General features: G+C 54.3%; 2 protein-coding genes across 2 annotated transcripts; one reads left to right on the top strand and one right to left on the bottom strand.

Moving 5' to 3' along the window:
- Positions 1-571: 571 nt before the first annotated feature.
- Positions 572-1,613, top strand: LOC109941367 (uncharacterized). Its single transcript, XM_020542139.1, has one exon. The coding sequence runs from the start codon at positions 582-584 to the stop codon at positions 1,611-1,613; it is 1,032 nt and encodes a 343-aa protein (XP_020397728.1). The 5' UTR covers positions 572-581.
- A 1,103-nt stretch (positions 1,614-2,716) lies between these two features.
- Positions 2,717-8,367, bottom strand: LOC103644860 (3-isopropylmalate dehydrogenase, chloroplastic). The gene is made up of 6 exons (XM_023300753.1): positions 8,347-8,367; positions 5,019-5,182; positions 4,767-4,878; positions 4,411-4,486; positions 4,165-4,281; positions 2,717-2,721 (listed from the first exon to the last, which is right to left on the bottom strand). The coding sequence occupies exons 1-6, from the start codon at positions 8,365-8,367 to the stop codon at positions 2,717-2,719; spliced, it is 495 nt and encodes a 164-aa protein (XP_023156521.1).
- Between the last annotated feature and the right edge of the window lie 9,570 nt (positions 8,368-17,937).

Here is a 17,937-nt window from a genome sequence, read left to right as displayed (position 1 = left end):
CGCCCGCGCTGGAGCGCCCGCCCGGGCGAGAGGCGGGCGAGAGGGAGGCGAGAGGGAGGCGAGGCACTGGCGGGGCGAGAGCGCGGAGCGAGAGCGCGGGCGAGAGCGACGTGGCGCGATCTGACTAGTCCACGTGTCGCGATCTGATTGGTCCACGTGTGCTAGCCGTTGCAACTAGCCGTTTTTGACCGTTTGGAGTCCAAAAAATTCGAAAAAAAAATGCAAAAAATTACAAATTTCATCCCCAATCCCTCTATATATATACCTACCCAGGTGGAGCTCATTTCACACACCATTTCATCTCATTTCTCTCTTCCAAACTCGCCTTTTCTACTCATCTTCACGTCATGTCTTCCTCGAGCACAAACTCAAGTGAAGGAGCCGAAGGGGCAATCTGCAATGCATTGCAAGCAGCCATGGAGGAGGCTATGCTCAACCTCAATGAAGAGTCGTCGAGCAGGCCCAAGCGTCGTCGACGCTACATCAATCGTGATCATGAGTCTGCCTATGATCGGCTTCATCAAGACTACTTCGCCGATGACTGTGTGTATCCTCCAAATTACTTTCGGCGCAGGTATCGCATGAGGCGACAACTTTTTTTGAGTATTATGCTTAGATTAGGTGAATACTCTCCGTATTTCACCCAAAGAGAAGATGCTCTGGGTCGACTCGGGCTCTCTCCCCTACAAAAGTGCACCGCAGCTCTGCGCTTGTTAGCCTATGGATCCGCTGCAGATTCGATAGATGAGTACTTAAAGCTAGCTAGATCAACTGCATTAGAGTGTCTAGAGAAGTTTTGTGAGGGTATCATTCATTGTTATGAGGAGGAGTTCTGTCGTCGACCAAATGTCGCGGATATTCAGCGTCTACTAGCAAAAGCAGAAGAGCGTGGCTTTCCAGGCATGCTAGGAAGTATCGATTGTATGCATTGGCAGTGGAGGAATTGTCCGGTCGCCCATGCCGGTCAATTCACAAGGGGGGATATCAAACATCCCACCATCATCTTAGAAGCTGTTGCATCGTATGATCGGTGGATCTGGCATGCTTTTTTTGGGGTGGCCGGGTCCAACAATGACATTAACGTACTGAATCAGTCGCCATTATTCAAGGATGTCCTTCAAGGTCAAGCACCCATAGTGAACTTCATGGTTAATGGACATGAACACAATATGGGATACTATCTTGCCGACGGCATCTACCCTTCCTGGCCGGTGTTCATCAAGGGTATTCCGCTTCCACAAAGTGAGAAACATCAGTTATTCACAAATGCTCAAGCAGCATGGCGCAAAGATGTTGAGTGCGCTTTTGGAGTGTTGAAATCTCGGTTCAACATTATAGCAGTTCCTGGACGTTCTTACTCTCAACGTACTCTTGGTTTGATCATGCGTGCATGTGTCATTTTGCACAATATGATCATCGATGACGAGCGTGATGCCGATTTAGACGAGACATATGAGACAGTTGATTCTACAGTCGGCCCGTCGATCTACTACAATGCAACCCCGAGCCTAGCAGCTAGGATTCAAATGGACAACGAGATGACGGATACATCGATGTATACACAACTACTAAATGATTTGGTTGAACATGTATGGGGACATAATAATCATTAGATTTATGTAATTTTCTATTAATTATTATGTATTTTTAAATCGTCATGTAATTTTATTTTAATTATTACGCAATTTGTAATTTTTAATTCAATAAAAATATTATGTTGTGTGTTTTCTGAGCGTTGAAATAAATCCGCGTGAATTACTTAATTCTGAAATAGAAAAGCTGATGTGGCTATAGCCTGAGGCTGTAGCCTGCTGCAGCCTGTGCACTGGAGCAGCACAGGCGAGAGTGGAGACGAGAGCTGACGTGGCAGGGGCGAGAGGGAGGCTGTGCACTGGACTCAGCCTTAGGCTAGCCGGCTGGGAGGGGTGCCTGGCAGAGGTGATTGAATGCGGCCTACCGGCCTGGGTGAGGGGGCGGGATGTGAAAAGGTCGTAGGTGTGGAGGAGGCGGACAACAGAGGGGGAGGCGCGGAAGCGGTGGAGCCGTGGAGGTGGCGAAGTCGAGGGAGAGGGTGATGCGGGTGTACTGGCGGAGAGTTTTTTTTCTATTATAATACTTATTTTAAGACGCTTCTCTCTAATGATACTTTTAATCTAAACTTCTCCATAATAGTATTTATAAGTGCTATTATTCTCTGAAATAGTATTGTAATCATTTTATTATTATTTCTTAATTCTTTCTTTTCTCTCACCTCCTAATCTGACTTTATTGCCCCTATACGTGACTTTATTGCCTCCGTAGCAGGTAACGTTACTTTGTCTGTCTCCGTAGCCTTCGCCGCACATCTCCTCGCGCCTCACATCGCCTCGCCGCGCGTCTCCTCGTCGCTGGCCTCTCTCCTCTAGTCGTGGGCCTCCCTCCTCTCGCCGTTCTCCTGGCTGCCATACCCGGGTCGCCGATCGCCTCCCTTCTCGCCGCCATAGAAGATCGCCGGTCGACTCCCTTCTCGCCGCCATAGAAGATTGTCGGTTCCCTCCCTCGTCGTCGCCATAGCAGGTTTGTCAGTTACCTCCCTCGTCGCACAAACAGAAGGGTCGCCTCCATCCTCGCCGCCATAGCAGGTTCAGCTCCCTCTTCGACTCCATAGCAATACCATACATGTTTGTTTCCTATTCGCCTCCATAGCTCCATGGTTGTTTGTTTCCTGTTCGTCGGATTAATCTGTTCGGTAGCAATTTAATCTTGTTATTTCAGATTAAGCGAAGGATATATTATATATTTTCTTCCTTGATGAATGATGATACTTAGGTGAAAGAATACTCAAGACTTGTTGGGATAGTCATAGTGACGGTGCCTATGGATGGAGATAAATCATTCGGGACCATCGATGAGGAAAACAGAAGGTACACATTTGTTATATTGTGCTAATTTTAGATCCATTAGGAATAAACTAACAATTTGTAACTTATCTACTATTTGTTATTGGCATGAATAGGTTTGAAATGCCATTGGTACCACCGCCGATTCCATCTACTGATTCATATCCAAGAGTAGAGCCATCAATTCCATTTAACCGTTATCAAAGGTGATAACTATGCTGCTGAGGTGTGGGATAATTGCAACCATAGGTTTGTGGTTAAAGCATATTTGCATGAGTGCTCCTGTTGCGAGTGGCAACACACTGGCAAGCCTTGCCAGCATGCTTTATCATTGATAACAGCCCGACAAATTAGAAATGTGAGGATGGAGGACTTTGTTCATGATTACTATTCTGTGGAGAAGTTTAGGAAGGCATATGCTAGACAAATAGAACAACTCCCAAGCAAGGAAAAGTGGCCCAAGGTGGAGTTGGCGTTTGAGGTTGGTGCACCACTTAGTAAAAGGGGAGTAGGAAGGCAACAAAAAAATAGGATCAAAAGTTGCCTCGAAGGTGGAAGTGGTGGGTCTAAATGCACTAAAAGGGTTGCTGAAAATGAGAATGAGAAGACAAAAAATGATTAGAGGAAAAGTGCGGTGTCCCAATTGTGGAGAATTAGGACACAGGAAAACTAGTTACAAGTGCCCACTCAACGGAACAAAGAAAAGGCAAGATTTAAATTGTCTAATTCATTCCATGTTTCTTTCATTCACATATTTGTTTACATTCTCATATTTGTTTTCGTTAGGCCAAGAAGGCCAAGGAAAAATAGTACCAAAGGATGGTTTCCTAAAGAGTCTACGCCTGAGAGACCGAAAACTACAAGAGAACAACTAATGCAAGAGAGTCCTAGAATAATGACAAGAAGGTACATATTTCATAATTGTCACCATGCATGCATTATGTTGAAAACAAGTGAATTTTGATAAATATATGGTTACATATGTAGACGTCTTGGAATTTTGATGGGAGAGGGGACATCACAGGAGGCTTCTTCGCAAGCTTTGGAGACTTCGACAACAACTCCAAGAAAGATGACTCCAAGAAAGACGAAGAGAAAGTTATGAAATTGTATTTTTAAAGACACTTAGAGAAATATGTTAGTGCGGTAATAAATATGTTAGTGCAGTAATAAAGACGACTCCAGTTTTCAGTACGCTTGCCATTCTTTTTATCATGTTCATATGTTGTTAGTTTCAGAATTATTTTCAAGACTGTAAGCCATGGTTTATGAGACATGATCTTACAGTTTGTTTCGGAGTGAAGTTGTGAGTAAAAAGTGGCTGAATAAACTTCTGTGTTGAAGCCAATATCATCTCCCTTGTCATTTGTTCCAAAACCCCTGGGTTTGCCGAAGTAGATGCCTGGCACAAGAAATTACCAATTACTCTTTGCAGCCTAGAGTTTCATTAGAATAAACGATCAAACATTGTATTGGTATTGAAACTAAAACCATGACTATCCGTGTTTTATCAAAATTCAGTTAGAGTCACCTCCAGTAAGCTCCCTGACAACCATGATGTCAACACCTTCAGCTACCTCTCTCTTCAGAGTGGATGCGTCTACCAACTACAAAGAGCATGAGTTCAAAGGGGGGAAAAAGAAGCTATAAGAAAGACAGTCAAGTAACATTAGCTAGAAAGACAGTCCTTTTAATTAAAATTTAAAACTTGCATCAGAGTGCACCTCCATAATTAATTAATTATAATCATGAACAATTAAACAAATGATATCAGAATATCCATCTCAAATATCGGCTTCAAGCTTGCATGGACTTTTTACTTCTATGGACAAAGTGACCACATCTTACAGAATTTGTACTGAAACTAATACTCCGGCATGCTCATACCTGCGGCAAAACTACAGCTGGTCGCAGATTGGCAAAGACCCCGAGTCCGGCACGTAGCTGCAGCAGCCCGGTCTCAGGCTTGAGGTGCTTCTCATTGGTATCCCACTTATAGCTACAAGCATGAAACGTCATCTAAGTACTAATAGCGCAGACACTAGAGAGCAATTCCAACTAAAAGGATGCAATTCGCTGCAGTGCCAATACTGTGGGCTCTGTGTCTGCTCCTGAAATGACAATAACAAATCCACTCACCCTCCAATGGTGCCGAGGAGAACAGCGTCCGAACCCTTGGCCTCGTCGAGCGTCTCGTCAAGGAGTGGCACGCCGGTGGTGTCCAGCGCCGAGCCGCCCACCAGCTTCTCCTGAAACCGGAGCTCGACGCCTGCGGCAGGCAGAAAGAAGCAAGGCGAGGAAGTCTGGAAGAAACGTTATCTATGGGGGCAATAAAGTCAGATTAGGAGGTGAGAGAAAAGAAAGGATTAAGAAATAATAATAAAATGGTTATAATACTATTTCAGAGAATAATAGCACTTATAAATACTATTATAGAGAAGTTTAGATTAAAAATACCAATACAAAGAAGCGTCTTAAAATGAGTCTTATAATAGCAAAAAACTCACTAGCGGAAGGGATTAAAGGCGAGAGAGGCAAGGTGACGAGAGCTTTTTGGAACCGTGATATCGCCAACATTGGGCTTCTGAAAATAGGTATTCCGAACAGTGCAATTGGAATTTTAGTATTATAATTCGTTGAAATTCGGAATTGTAGTATCTGAGTCAGATTAAGCCCAGGTATTACGGCAATCCGTTTCTTACAACGGATCCTCTCCCCCAGCGCTCCTCTCCCTGACGAGCGCGTTGCTCTCCCACCGCTGCCGAGTCGGCGCCCGTGCAGGAGCGGTGTCGGCGTTTCGGACCCCAGGGAACCCTCAACCGAGCCGACCAGTGAATTTATCGCTGCGTGCCCCTGCCCAGATGGGTTGGCGCAAGATGGAACACAAGGGGAAATGCGGCTTGTATTATCTCACACCAGGGGTGCTCGTAGTAGGGGTTACAAGCGTCGCAAGAGAGAGAGAGAGAGAGCATGTTCGTTTGCTCGTCCCCCCCCCCCCCCCCGCGCGACCTTCCGCAGGAAGGCCCTGGACCTCCCTTTTATAGATGCAAGGAGATGGTCCAGATGCACAATGGGGGGTGTAGCTAGGCGCTAACGTGTCTGGCAGAGAAGTGTCTGAGCCCTGTGTACATGCCAACATGGTTGTCGGAGAAGTGCTTGAGCCCTGCGTACGCGATAACGTGGCCGTCGGAGAAGTGCCTGAGCCCTGTAGAAGCACAGCTGGAGGTGCGGCTGGGATCCTACTGACGTCTCCTTGCTTCCGTAGGGGGCTGAGAACCACCAACGTCATGGACGCACGCGGGGAGCCATCATTACCTGTTACCGGGACGAGCCAGATGGGACGCCGATCTTGTTCCCTCATAGCCTGAGCTAGCTAGGGGTAGGGTAATGATGTATCCCCTGTGGCGCGGTCGGTCCGAGCCCAAGGGCGGGCGAGGCGGAGACTTCTCCCGAGGCCGAGGCCGGGGTCGGGCGAGGACGCGATTCCTCCCAAGGCTGAGGCTGAGGCCGAGTCCTGGGGTCGGGCGAGGACGCGATTCCTCCCGAGGCCGAGGCTGAGGCCGAGTCCTGGGGTCAGGCGAGGCGGAGACCTCCCCCCGAGGTCGAGGCCTAAGGACGGGCGAGGCGGAGCTTCCTGTTGCGCCCGAGGCTGAACTTGGTTGTTGTCAGCCTTGCCCGGGTGGTTGGCACAGCAATCGGAGCAGGGCGAGCGGCGGTGTTTTCCTGTTAGATCGGTCAGTGAAAGGGTGAAGTGATTGCGGTCACTTCGACCTTGCCGACTGCGGCGCGCGTGTCAGGATAAGGTGCCAGGAGATCTTCGCATTGAATGCGCCTGCGATACGGTCGGTTGGTGAGGCGATTTGGCCAAGGTTGCTTCACAACGAAGCCTGCCCGACCTGGGCTTTGGGCGAGCCGAGGGTGCACCCACCGCCTGAGGAGGCCCTCGGGCGAGGCGTGAATTCGTCCGGGACTACTGTTCCCGCCCGAGGCTGGGCTCGGGCGAGGCGAGATTGCATCCCTTGGTAGACGAGGCCTTGACCTGAACCGTGCCCATCAGTCTTTTGCGGATTGTGCTGAGGGTGGTTACCAGCCGTGTTTAGGAGTGTTGGGGGTACCCCTAATTACGGTACCCGACAGTAGCCCCCGAGCCTCGAAGGGAGTGTTGGTACTCGCTTGGAGGCTTTGCCGCATTTTTTTGTGAGGGGGCCGGCCTTTCTCGGTTATACTTTATTCCGGTGGGTGCACGCGAGCGCACCCGTCGGGTGTAGCCCCCGAGGCCTCGAAGGAGTGGTTTGACTCCTCTAAGGTCTTAATGCTTTTCGTGATGCCTCGGCCGGCTTTGTTGTTCCCTCATGCGGCCTGGCCGTAGCCCGGGTGCATGGTTAGGTTCCGAGTTTTTAGGCTGGTTTGTTGACGCCGTCAACAGTTTGGCCGTAGCCTGGTGCGAGAGCAGCCCCCGAGCCTCTGCACAGAGCGAGAGGACGATCAAGGACCGTCTCGACTTTTGTTATACACCCCTTCATCGCCTTTCCGCAAGGAGGAAGGGGGAAAGCGCCATGTTGCCCTCGGGGGGCGCCGAACATGGTGTTTCCAGTGAGTTGCTAACGGGTGATCCGAGTGGACGCCCGTGCCCCGTTCGATAAGGGTTGGCTAGTGGCCCAGAGACGCGCTCCAAAAGTAACTGCAGGTGATTTGCCGGACCCGGTCCCATTCGATAGGGTCCGAGGGCTCGATGCCTCCCTCCGATGGGATTCCATTACAAAATCGTTCCCGCTGGTCTCGGAAATGTCCTATGGTATCTCGGGAGCGTAGCCTGAGCCTCGGCCATGTAACGGACGTACCCAGGGTCATCCCTCACTCTGCGTGCTCTAGGGCGGCTGTCGAACCCTTCCGAGGGGCCAGCCTTCGAACCCATGATCAGTAAAGGGCGCGGAGCCCGTATGCTCTGGGGCGGCTATCGAACCCTTCCGAGGGGCCAGCCTTCGAACCCCTTATCAGTAATGGGCTCAGAGCATGAGTGCTCTAGGGCGGCTGTCGAACCCTTCCGAGGGGCCAGCCTTCGAACCCCTGATCAGTAGGAGGGCTCGGGGGCCCGTTTCCTTCGCTGAGAAGGATCCTTTTCGAAATATCCCCTTTCCTGGTCCCTGTAGCGAGAGAGAGAAAGAGGAAGAGGAAAAGGATATGGATTTAAATAGTGTGGCACACCTTTTTTGACGCGGTCATCATGGCGGAGGTGAAACGGCGCCCGCTTCTCCTGCCGGAGATGTCGCTTGCCCTGCCAAGGAGTTAATGCGACGGGACGGGCGATTCGCGGGGCGTCTGTTGCGCGTGCGTGAGCCGTTCGAGGAACGGAACATGGGCGTGTCGTCTTTATGCCGTGGGAGAGGGCTCTCCTGCCGCTTCAGGAGGGGACGCGAGCCTGCAGGCAATTTGACCGCTGCTTCCGCCCGTCTGCTGCTGCAATTACTGCCGGCCCGCTTTTGGCCATGTCGACTATCGTGCCTCTCCCCGCGGCTGACTGACCCGTGATCATTGCACTCCATTGGCACTGTTGGGTCACGCGCAGGGTTGCCTCGAGTCGCGACACTGTTTCCGCAGTCGAGAAGACGTGGCATTAGCGCGAGTGGCGGTGCGGTTTCCTTGCACGCAGTAACCGTCGCGCCGGTTGCATGACGTGTGGGCCCGGGCCTCCATGCTGGTCCACCGGATGCGACGGAGCCGAAAGGGTGCACAACCGCGATGCGGTTGCATGCTTCATGCGTGGCGATCCGCCCTTTCGACCGCTGGTTTTGGTGAGGATGGGGGAACGCTTATAACCGCGGGGCGGTTACCTGCTTCGCGTGCAGCGGTTTGGCTTCTTCCGTTTCTGGTCAGCCCGCATGACGTGTGGGACTGGGACCCAGCCCCCGCGCCGGAGGGTGAGAACCCTGGAGCATGTCGGTGGAGACTTTGCCTGCGATGCTTGGGGATGCGAGTGGGGAGAGCCGCCTTTAAAAAGGGAGCGATCCCCCGGGCAGCAGACATGCCTCCGCACTCCCCTCATGCATTGCGCCCTTCCACCTTCCGAGCCCCTAGATGGGGTGCGCCTGCGTTGCCTTTTTTTGCTGCTGTTTGAGGAGTGCGACCCCGTGGGGGTTGGCGCTCTTCAGACATCACTCGGCTTCAAGGATTTTCATCTGGCAGCCCGGTTGCGGTCCCCCGCCGGCAGTCACCCAGGATGATGACCATAGGCCTCGTGGTGGGGAGAAGCAAGCCGGGCTGCAGCCTCTGCCCCGCCTTTAGCTTCAAGGATGTTCATCATCCTTGCTGTGGCGGAGGGTGAGCCGAGCCGAGGTTCTACCTCCTGCATGGGCCGGCAAGCCGCCTCTTCCTTCAGCATTCAGGGGAGAGGGCGCTCACCGGCCTTACGGAGGGGGCGAACTTCGACAACGCGGGACAGGTCGGCCGCAAGCGTCGTCAGCTGCAGCGTGTCTGGCTCGCTGGCTCAGCTTGCTCTGGCGCGGCCTCCGATGCTGCCTCCTGCCGCTTGGTCTGGGCGTGGTCGTCCGTCCACCGCACGGGCGACTGTTGCGCCGTGCGCACCAGGGGATCGTCCAAGACGTCGTACGCCGTGCGGGCGGCGTTCGTGTCCTTGGATTGTCTTGTCCTCACTCCGACACGACGCCTCCGTGCGGAGGCTGGCGCCGGCCCGTCTGCGAGGACTTGAGTGGGGATCTACCGGTGCAGGCTGGGGCGGCCGCCATGCGTCGGCGTGGCGCTAGCGCGCAGGTGGCCACTATCGTCAGTGCTGAGGTGGTGGCAGCCAGAGGAGGTTGTATCCGCCGAAGAGACCGTCGCCGCCACCTGCGGTCGGACCTCTGGCTCTTTGGCTTTGATGGCTTGTCCTCGCCCCTCGTGTGGGGACGTGGGCGAGGGCCTTTTCACAGCAGCGTTTGCCCTGAGGTCATCGCTGCTGCTGTTTAGCCGCCCGAGGCGGAGATCGTTGTCGCTGCCGGTGGAGCGGTCGCCGGCGAGCCACCTGGAGTTTGTTATCCCGCAGGCCCTCTGGTGTGGAGGTTGTTCATACCCGCGGGAGTGGAACCGGAGTCCCGTTTGTAATGGTACCCTGAGTATGGGTGTTTGTTCTTTGCGGCTGCTGAGGCCTGAACATTCGGGCATTTGAGCGTGATGTCGTGTTTCTTCCTCATTTCGAGCACTAGGACTCGCCTGTCGGTTAGCTGAACCACTTAACCGAGCGTGAGTTGCCTTGCGCGGAAGGTGACGAGTGAGGTATTCGTATCCCGGAGGCGTAGGAGTCCCTCGGCTCGGTCGGCCTTGCCGCTCAAGGCTTCTCTTGCTCAGTTTTAGAACCTTCGGCTGCTCTGCGAGGAGCTGAAGCCGGAGGCAGCGATGTCAGCATGGACAGAGGCGGAGTCGGGTCAAAGAGAGGCTTCGTCGGCCCGGAAGCATGTGGCTTCCCAGGCCGAGGAGGTGCAGTAGCGGCGGCTGGAGCTTGGCCAGGTCATCCGCGAGCGGGACCAACCCCGGAGTCACGCTGCCGAGGCCGTGAGCTGGGCTGAGGTCCTCGGGGGACAGCTGGCTGAGGCTACGGAGCGGCCAGCCGAGGTGTCCGCTCGGGCCGGAACCCTTGCGGAGAACCTGGCCGTGAGGGCCCAAGCGCGGTGTCGGCGTCCTCCTTCGAGGTGGAGATCCTTCCGCCCATGTCGCCGTCTGATGCCGGGCCAGATTCCGCCGAGGGTGGAAATGACGTCGAGGGTGCTGCTCCTCCCCCTGCCGATGTCTGAACCTGCAGGGACAGTTTGTCTGAAGCATGCGTATGTTTTTCGCGGCCGCTGAGGCCTAAACATTTTAACGCCAGATTATAAAGCTGTGTTTTCTTTCCTCTCGTTTCGTGTGTTAGGACTTGTTTGGTAGCAGAATCCCTCGTCCGAGCGTGAGTTACTTTTCATGGAAGGTGATGAGTGAGGTATCCGTATCCCGGAGGCGTAGGAGTCCCTCGTCTCGGTCGGCCTTGCCGCTTACGTGTACTCTCGTTGTTTTTAGGGTTCTGCTATCGAAGCAGTCGAAACGGTACGAAAGTCGTTCTGGCAGAAAAGTTTTCGAGCGTTAGGACTTGTTCGGTAGTAGAATCGCTTATCCGAGCGTGAGTTACTTTTCGCGGAAGGTGATGAGTGTGGTATCCGTATCCCGGAGGCGTAGGAGTCCCTCGGCTCGGTCGGCCTTGCCGCTTACGTGTACTCTCGTCGTTTTTAGGACCCTGTCATCGAAGCAGTCGAAAAGCACGAAAGACATTCTGGCAAAAGACTTTTCCGAGGAAAATTTTGACGCAGAGGGGGTTCCCCCCTTCTAGCCCCCGAGGGAGGGTCGGGCTTTGCCGAGGCAAGGCCGATCCTTCCTTGACGGTTAGACTTTATTTGCGTATGTAAAGAAAACGAGGTTCATGAACGACTTGAAACATTTTAAGGGTAGAAGAAACGTAGCTGTTGGATGTTCCAAGCGTTGCGGTAGACCTCGCCTTGATCGTTGGCCAGCTTGTATGTTCCGGGCTTCAAAATCTTGGCGATGATGAACGGCCCTTCCCAGGGAGGAGTAAGCTTGTGGCGCCCTCGGGCGTCTTGTCGGAGCGGAAGTACCAAGTCTCCCACCTGGAAGCCTCGAGGCCGAACCCTTCGGGCGTGGTAGCGTCGCAGGGACTGCTGATACCGCGCCGAGTGTAGTAAGGCCACGTCTAGAGCCTCTTCCAGCTGGTCCAATGAATCTTCTCGGCTGGTCTGGTTGCTTCGGTCGTCGTACGCCTTTGTCCTCGGGGAACCATATTCTAAGTCCGTGGGTAAGATAGCCTCGGCCCCATAGACTAGAAAGAACGGCGAGAAACCCGTGGACCGGCTCGGCGTCGTCCTCAGACTCCAGACCACCGAGGGTAGCTCTTTCATCCATCGCTTGCCAACCTTGTTGAGGTCGTTGTAGATCCTCGGTTTTAGTCCCTGCAAAATCATACCGTTGGCACGCTCCACCTGCCCATTCGTCATGGGGTGAGCTACGACGGCCCAATCCACACGGATGTGGTGGTCCTCGCAGAAGTCCAGGAACTTCTTCCTAGTGAACTGCGTGCCATTGTCGGTGATGATGGAGTTCGGGACCCCAAAGCGATGGATGATGTTTGTGAAGAACGCCACTGCCTGCTCGGACCTGATGCTAGTTAAGGGTCGTACCTCGATCCACTTGGAGAATTTGTCGATGGCGACCGGCAGGTGCGAGAAGCCCCCGGGTGCCTTCTGCAAGGGACCGACGAGGTCCAGACCCCACACAGCGAACGACCAGGTGATGGGTATCGTCTGCAGGGCCTGAGCGGGCAGGTGCGTCTGTCTCGCGTAGAATTGACACCCTTGGCAGGAGCGTACAATCCTAGTGGCGTCGGCCAGTAGAAACCTTGTCGGAAAGCGTTTCCGACAAGGGCTCGAGGTGCTGCATGGTGACCGCAAGCCCCCAAGTGTATCTCTTGCAACAGCTCTTGTCCTTCGGCGATGGATATGCATCGTTGGAGAATGCCCGAGGGGCTGCGGTGGTAGAGCTCCTTTTCATCACCCAGTAAAACGAACGACTTGACGCACCGAGCCAGTCACCGAGCTTCGACCTTGTCGAGGGGTAGCTCTCCTCGGAGAGATATTCCAGGTACGGGGTCTGCCAGTTCGGGTTTGGCGTGACCCCATTCCGCTCCCCCTCGATGCGCAGGGCCTCACCCTCGGCGGCTGAGGGTACCTCGGGCTGGGCCGAGGTCTCGTCGGGCTCGGGCACGTCGTCGAGTTTGACGGATGGTTGATGTATATCCCTAGAAAAGACGTTCGGGGGAACCGTCGTCCGCCCCGAGGCTATTTTAGCCAGCTCATCCGCAGTCTCGTTGTACCGTCGAGCAATATGGTTGAGTTCCAGCCCGTGGAACTTATCCTCCAAGCGCCGAACTTCATCGCTATAGGCCTCCATTTTTTTATCGTGGCAGTGGGAGTTCTTCATGACTTGGTCGATGACGAGCTGCGAGTCGCCCCGAGCGTCGAGGCACCGAACCCCTAGCTCGACGGCGATGCGCAGCCCGTTAACCAAAGCCTCGTACTCGGCCACGTTGTTTGACGCCGAGAAATGGAGGCGAATCACGTAGCGCACATGTTTCCCAAGGGGTGAGATGAAGAGCAAGCCAACACCTACTCCTGTTTTCATCAACGACCCATCTAAGTACATGGTCCAAAGTTCGGCTTGGATTGGAGCTGTCGGCAATTGGGTGTCGACCCATTCAGCCAGGAAGTCCGCCAAGGCTTGAGATTTTATGGCCATCCAAGGAGCGAATGAAATTGTCTCGCCCATGAGTTCCACTGCCCACTTTGCTATCCTACCCGAGGCCTCTCGGCACTGGATGATCTCCCCCAGGGGGAAGGATGACACCACAGTCACCGGATGAGACTCGAAGTAGTGTCGCAACTTTCGCCGCGTCAGAATTACTGCGTACAGTAGCTTCTGAATTTGTGGGTAGCGAATCTTGGTCTCGGATAGCACCTCACTGATGAAGTAGACCGGCCTCTGGACGAGCAGTGCATGCCCTTCTTCTCGTCTCTCCATTACGATCGCGGCGCTGACCACCTGAGTGGTTGCGGCTACGTAGATCAAGAGGGCTTCTCCCGCAGCGGGGGGCACCAAGATGGGCGCATTAGTAAGGAGTGCCTTTAAGTTTCCGAGGGCTTCCTCAGCCTTGGGGGTCCAAGTGAAGCGCTCGGCCTTCCTTAAGAGGCGGTACAAGGGTAATCCTTTCTCGCCGAGGCGCGAGATGAAGCGGCTCAGAGCCGCAAGGCATCCCATGACCCTTTGTACTCCTTTCAAATCTTTGACAGGCCCCATGTTGGTGATGGCCGCGATTTTCTTCGGGTTGGCCTCTATGCCTCGCTCGGAGACGATGAACCCCATGAGCATGCCTCGGGGGACTCCGAAGACACACTTCTCGGGATTGAGTTTCACGCCTTTCGCTCTCAGACACTTGAATGTCGTCTCAAGGTCGGAGAGGAGGTCGGAGGCTTTCCTCGTCTTGACAACGATGTCATCGACGTAAGCCTCGACCGTTCGGCCGATGTGCTCCCGAACACGTGGTTCATGCACCTTTGGCATGTTTCACCTGCATTCCTCAAGCCAAATGGCATAGTAGTATAACAATACTTGCCAAAAGGTGTGATGAAAGAAGTTGCGAGCTGGTCGGACTCTTTCATCTTGATTTGGTGATAACCTGAATAGGCGTCGAGGAATGACAGGGTCTCGCATCCAGCAGTGGAGTCCACAATTTGATCGATGCGAGGCAGAGGGTAGGGAACCTCTTTGATGAACCCTGCAGCCATCAGCTTGTGGACCTCCTCGCCTATGGCCCTGCGCTTCTCTTCATCAAAGCGGCGCAGGTGCTGCTTCACGGGTCAGGCGTCGGCTCGGATATCTAGTGAGTGCTCGACGACATCCCTCGGTATGCCGGGCATGTCCGAGGGACTCCACGCAAAAGTTTCGGCGTTTGCGCGGAGAAAGTCGACGAGCACTGCTCCCTATTTTGGGTCGAGCTTGGAGCCGATCCGGACTTGCTTGCAGGCGTCATTGCTGGGGTCGAGGGCGACGGACTTAACCGCCTCAGCCGGTTCGAAGTTGCTGGCGTGGCGCTTCGCATCAAGCACCTCCTTGAAGAGGCATTCTAGGTCGGCGATGAGGGCCTCGGACTCGGCGAGGGCCTCAGTGTACTCCACTCACTCCACGTCGCATTCGTACGCGTGTCAGTACGTGGATCCGATGGTGATAACCCCGTTGGGGCCTAGCATCTTGAGCTTGAGGTACGTGTAGTTGGGGACGACCATGAACTTGGCGTAGCACGGTCTCCCCAGCACCGCGTGGTAGGTCCCTCGGAACCCAACCACCTCGAACGTGAGGGTTTCCCTTCGGAAGTTGGAGGGAGTTCCGAAGCAGACGGGCAAATCGAGTTGTCCAAGGGGCAGGACACGCTTTCCGGGGATGATCCCGTGAAAGGGCGCCGCACCGGCCCAGATCGTGGACAGATCGATCCCCAAGAGCCCGAGGGTCTCGACGTAGATGATGTTGAGGCTACTGCCTTCGTCCATGAGGACCTTGGTGAGCCTAGCGTTGCCGATGACAGGGTCGACAACGAGTGGGTACCTTCCTGGGCTTGGCACGCGGTCGGGGTGGTCGCCTTGGTCGTAGGTGATGGGCTTGTTGGACCAGTCTAGGTAGACTGGCGCCGCCACCTTCACCGAGCAGACCTCCCGGGGCTCCTGCTTGCGGTGCCGAGCCGAGGCGTTCGCCACTTGCCCACCGTAGATCATGAAGCAGCCGTGGACCTCGGGAAACTCCTCTGCCTTGTCACCCTCCTTCTTGTTGTTGTCTTGGTCCTTGCCACCTTCCGCCGGGGGCCCGACCTTATGGAAGTAGCGCCGGAGCATGACACATTCTTCAAGGGTGTGCTTGACGGGACCCTGGTGATAGGGGCACAACTCCTTGAGCATCTTGTCGAACAGGTTGGTCCCTCCGGGAGGCTTCCGAGGGTTCCTGTGCTCGGCAGCAGCGACAAGATCTGCGTCAGCGGCGTCGCGCTTCGCTTGCGACTTCTTCTTGGCCTTCTTCTTCGTGCCACGCTGGGTGGACGCCTCGGGGACGTCTTCTTTATGCCTCTCCTGAGGCTGCTTGTCCTTCCGGAAGATGGCCTCGACCGCCTCCTGACCAGAGGCGAACTTGGTGGCGATGTCCATCAATTCGCTCACCTTGGTGGGAGTGTTGCGCCCCAGTTTGCTCACTAGGTCTCGGCAGGCGGTGCCGGCAAGGAACGCCCCGATGACGTCCGAGTCGGTGATGTTGGGCAGCTCGGTGCGCTGCTTTGAAAACCATCAGATGTACTCTCACGGGGATTCTCCTGGCTGCTGGCGACAGCTTCGGAGATCCCAGGAGTTCCCAGGGCGCACGTACGTACCTTGGAAGTTTCCCGCGAAGGCCTTGACCAGGTCGTCCCAGTTGGAGATCTGCGCAGGAGGCAGATGCTCCAGCCAGGCCCGGGCAGCGTCGGAGAGGAACAGGGGGAGGTTGCGGATGATGAGGTTGTCGTCGTTCGTCCCTCCCAGTTGGCATGCCAGCCGATAGTCTGCAAGCCACAACTCCGGCCTTGTCTCCCCCGAGTACTTGGTGATGGTAGTCGGGGCCCGGAACCGAGCCGGGAACGACGCCCGTCGTATGGCCTGGCTGAAGGCTCGCGGACCTAGTGGTTTGGGCGAGGGACTCCGATCCTCCTCACTGTAGTAGCGTCCTCCGTGCCTGGGGTGGTAGCCTCGGCGCACCTTCTCTTCGAGGCGGGCTCGACGGTCGCGGCGGTGGTGCTCGTTGCTGAGACGATCTGGGGCTGCAGGCGTCCCGTCCCGCGTGCGCCCGGTGCGGACCGAGGCCTCCCGCATGAGTTGGGAAGTCGCTGCGCGATGCTCCGAGGGACACCCTTGCCTTTGGGAGGCAGAGTTTTCGGCCCGTCGGACCGTAGCATCCTCCAGGAGATTCTTGAGTTCTCCCTGGATACACCGCCCCTCGGTGGTGGATGGCTCCGGCATTGCTCAGTGTAGCATTGTTGCTGCAGCTAGATTCTGGCCGACCCCGCTGGAGGCCGGGGGCAGCCTTGCCCTGGCATCGTCAACGATACGGCGTTGGACGTCCCGGGCCTGATGACCTGCTTCTCCGGCGAGTGCTCGGCCTGCCCACTCTTGCTTGATGTTTTGCTGGAGCTGCACAAGTTGGCCTGCTTCCTCGTCGAGCTTGGCCTGCATCTCGCGGATTTGCTCGAGCTGTGTGTCCTGACCCCCCGCAGGGACTGAGACCACATCTAGCTCCCGCGGGATGTCAATGCGAGAAGCAGGCACAGGGGGATCGTCATCCTCCGGCATACCGAGGTGGTTGCCTTCGTCGCGATCCCCTAGATCGACGTGGAAACATTCGCGACTTGGGCCACAACCTTCGTCGTCAAGGCTGTGGCCATCGTTAGAGCAACCGGAGAGGCAGTAGTCACATGTGGACATGAAGTCTCGCACGACACTGGGATCACTGAGTCCGGAGAAATCCCAACCGGAGTCGGGGTCGTCTTCTTCCTCGAACCCGGGGGCCTATAGGTTGAGACGGCCGTCAGTCGGTCCCAGGATGACCACATATGGTACCCCGGAAGGTTAGGATATGCCTTTACGAAGGCGCTCACCGAAGCGGGGTCGCTTGGGGGATCCAAGCTGAATCTAAAGGGGATAAGGTGGAAAATGGACAGTACCTCTTGGTCGATGGACGGTGGCGAAGTCGCGTCGGGGACGGACTGCACCGTTGTTGGGACCATGCTTCGTCGTCGAAGGTCCTGCGGAAAGAAAACAGCTTCGGCTGAAGCTGCTCGTACGTGATGCCGAAGGTACCATTCATGAAGCTTCGGTATTATAGCATATCCGAAGATGGAGGGTCGAACTGACTTAAAGATAGAATGACCTTTTAGTCCATAAGGGTCTGAGTCATTGTTGTAAACTTTTATGAGGGGCATGATTGTAATTCCTCACAGGCTGTGTCTTGTGCCTATAAATAGTGAACAATATTCCATTACTGTTCACACATTCTTGTGATCGCAAACGCATCACTCGGGAATTATTGTTTTCAAGGCAAAGGTATAAATATACCCAAATATTATGTTTTAACATTTTAGATTCATATAATAAGATAAGCGAATGATGTCATTTATTTCTGATATATTTATCTTTAATGTTTCACATTTAATATTACTTTGTATTATTTTGTAAGTTTAATCACGAAGGTGTAACCTTCGTGATATTTTACTCGTGGCCTTCGTCCGAAGTTCATTAAATCCTTGGGGAGATAATGCTTCAGCGGACGAAGGGCATTAATATTTAACATCTTGTGTTGCCTTGTTCTTAATTCATAGCATTTGAGAACAAGTCCCCAACATTGGCGCCCACCTTCGGTGAACTCACTTCCACTCTCCTGAGACAATGGCTTCGTTCAAGAACCA

The sequence above is a fragment of the Zea mays genome, chromosome 1 (genome assembly GCF_902167145.1).
Source record: "Zea mays cultivar B73 chromosome 1, Zm-B73-REFERENCE-NAM-5.0, whole genome shotgun sequence".
Taxonomy (NCBI): domain Eukaryota; kingdom Viridiplantae; phylum Streptophyta; class Magnoliopsida; order Poales; family Poaceae; genus Zea; species Zea mays.
Note: the sequence above shows the minus strand (reverse complement) of the source record. Positions and strands in the feature narration are given on the sequence as shown.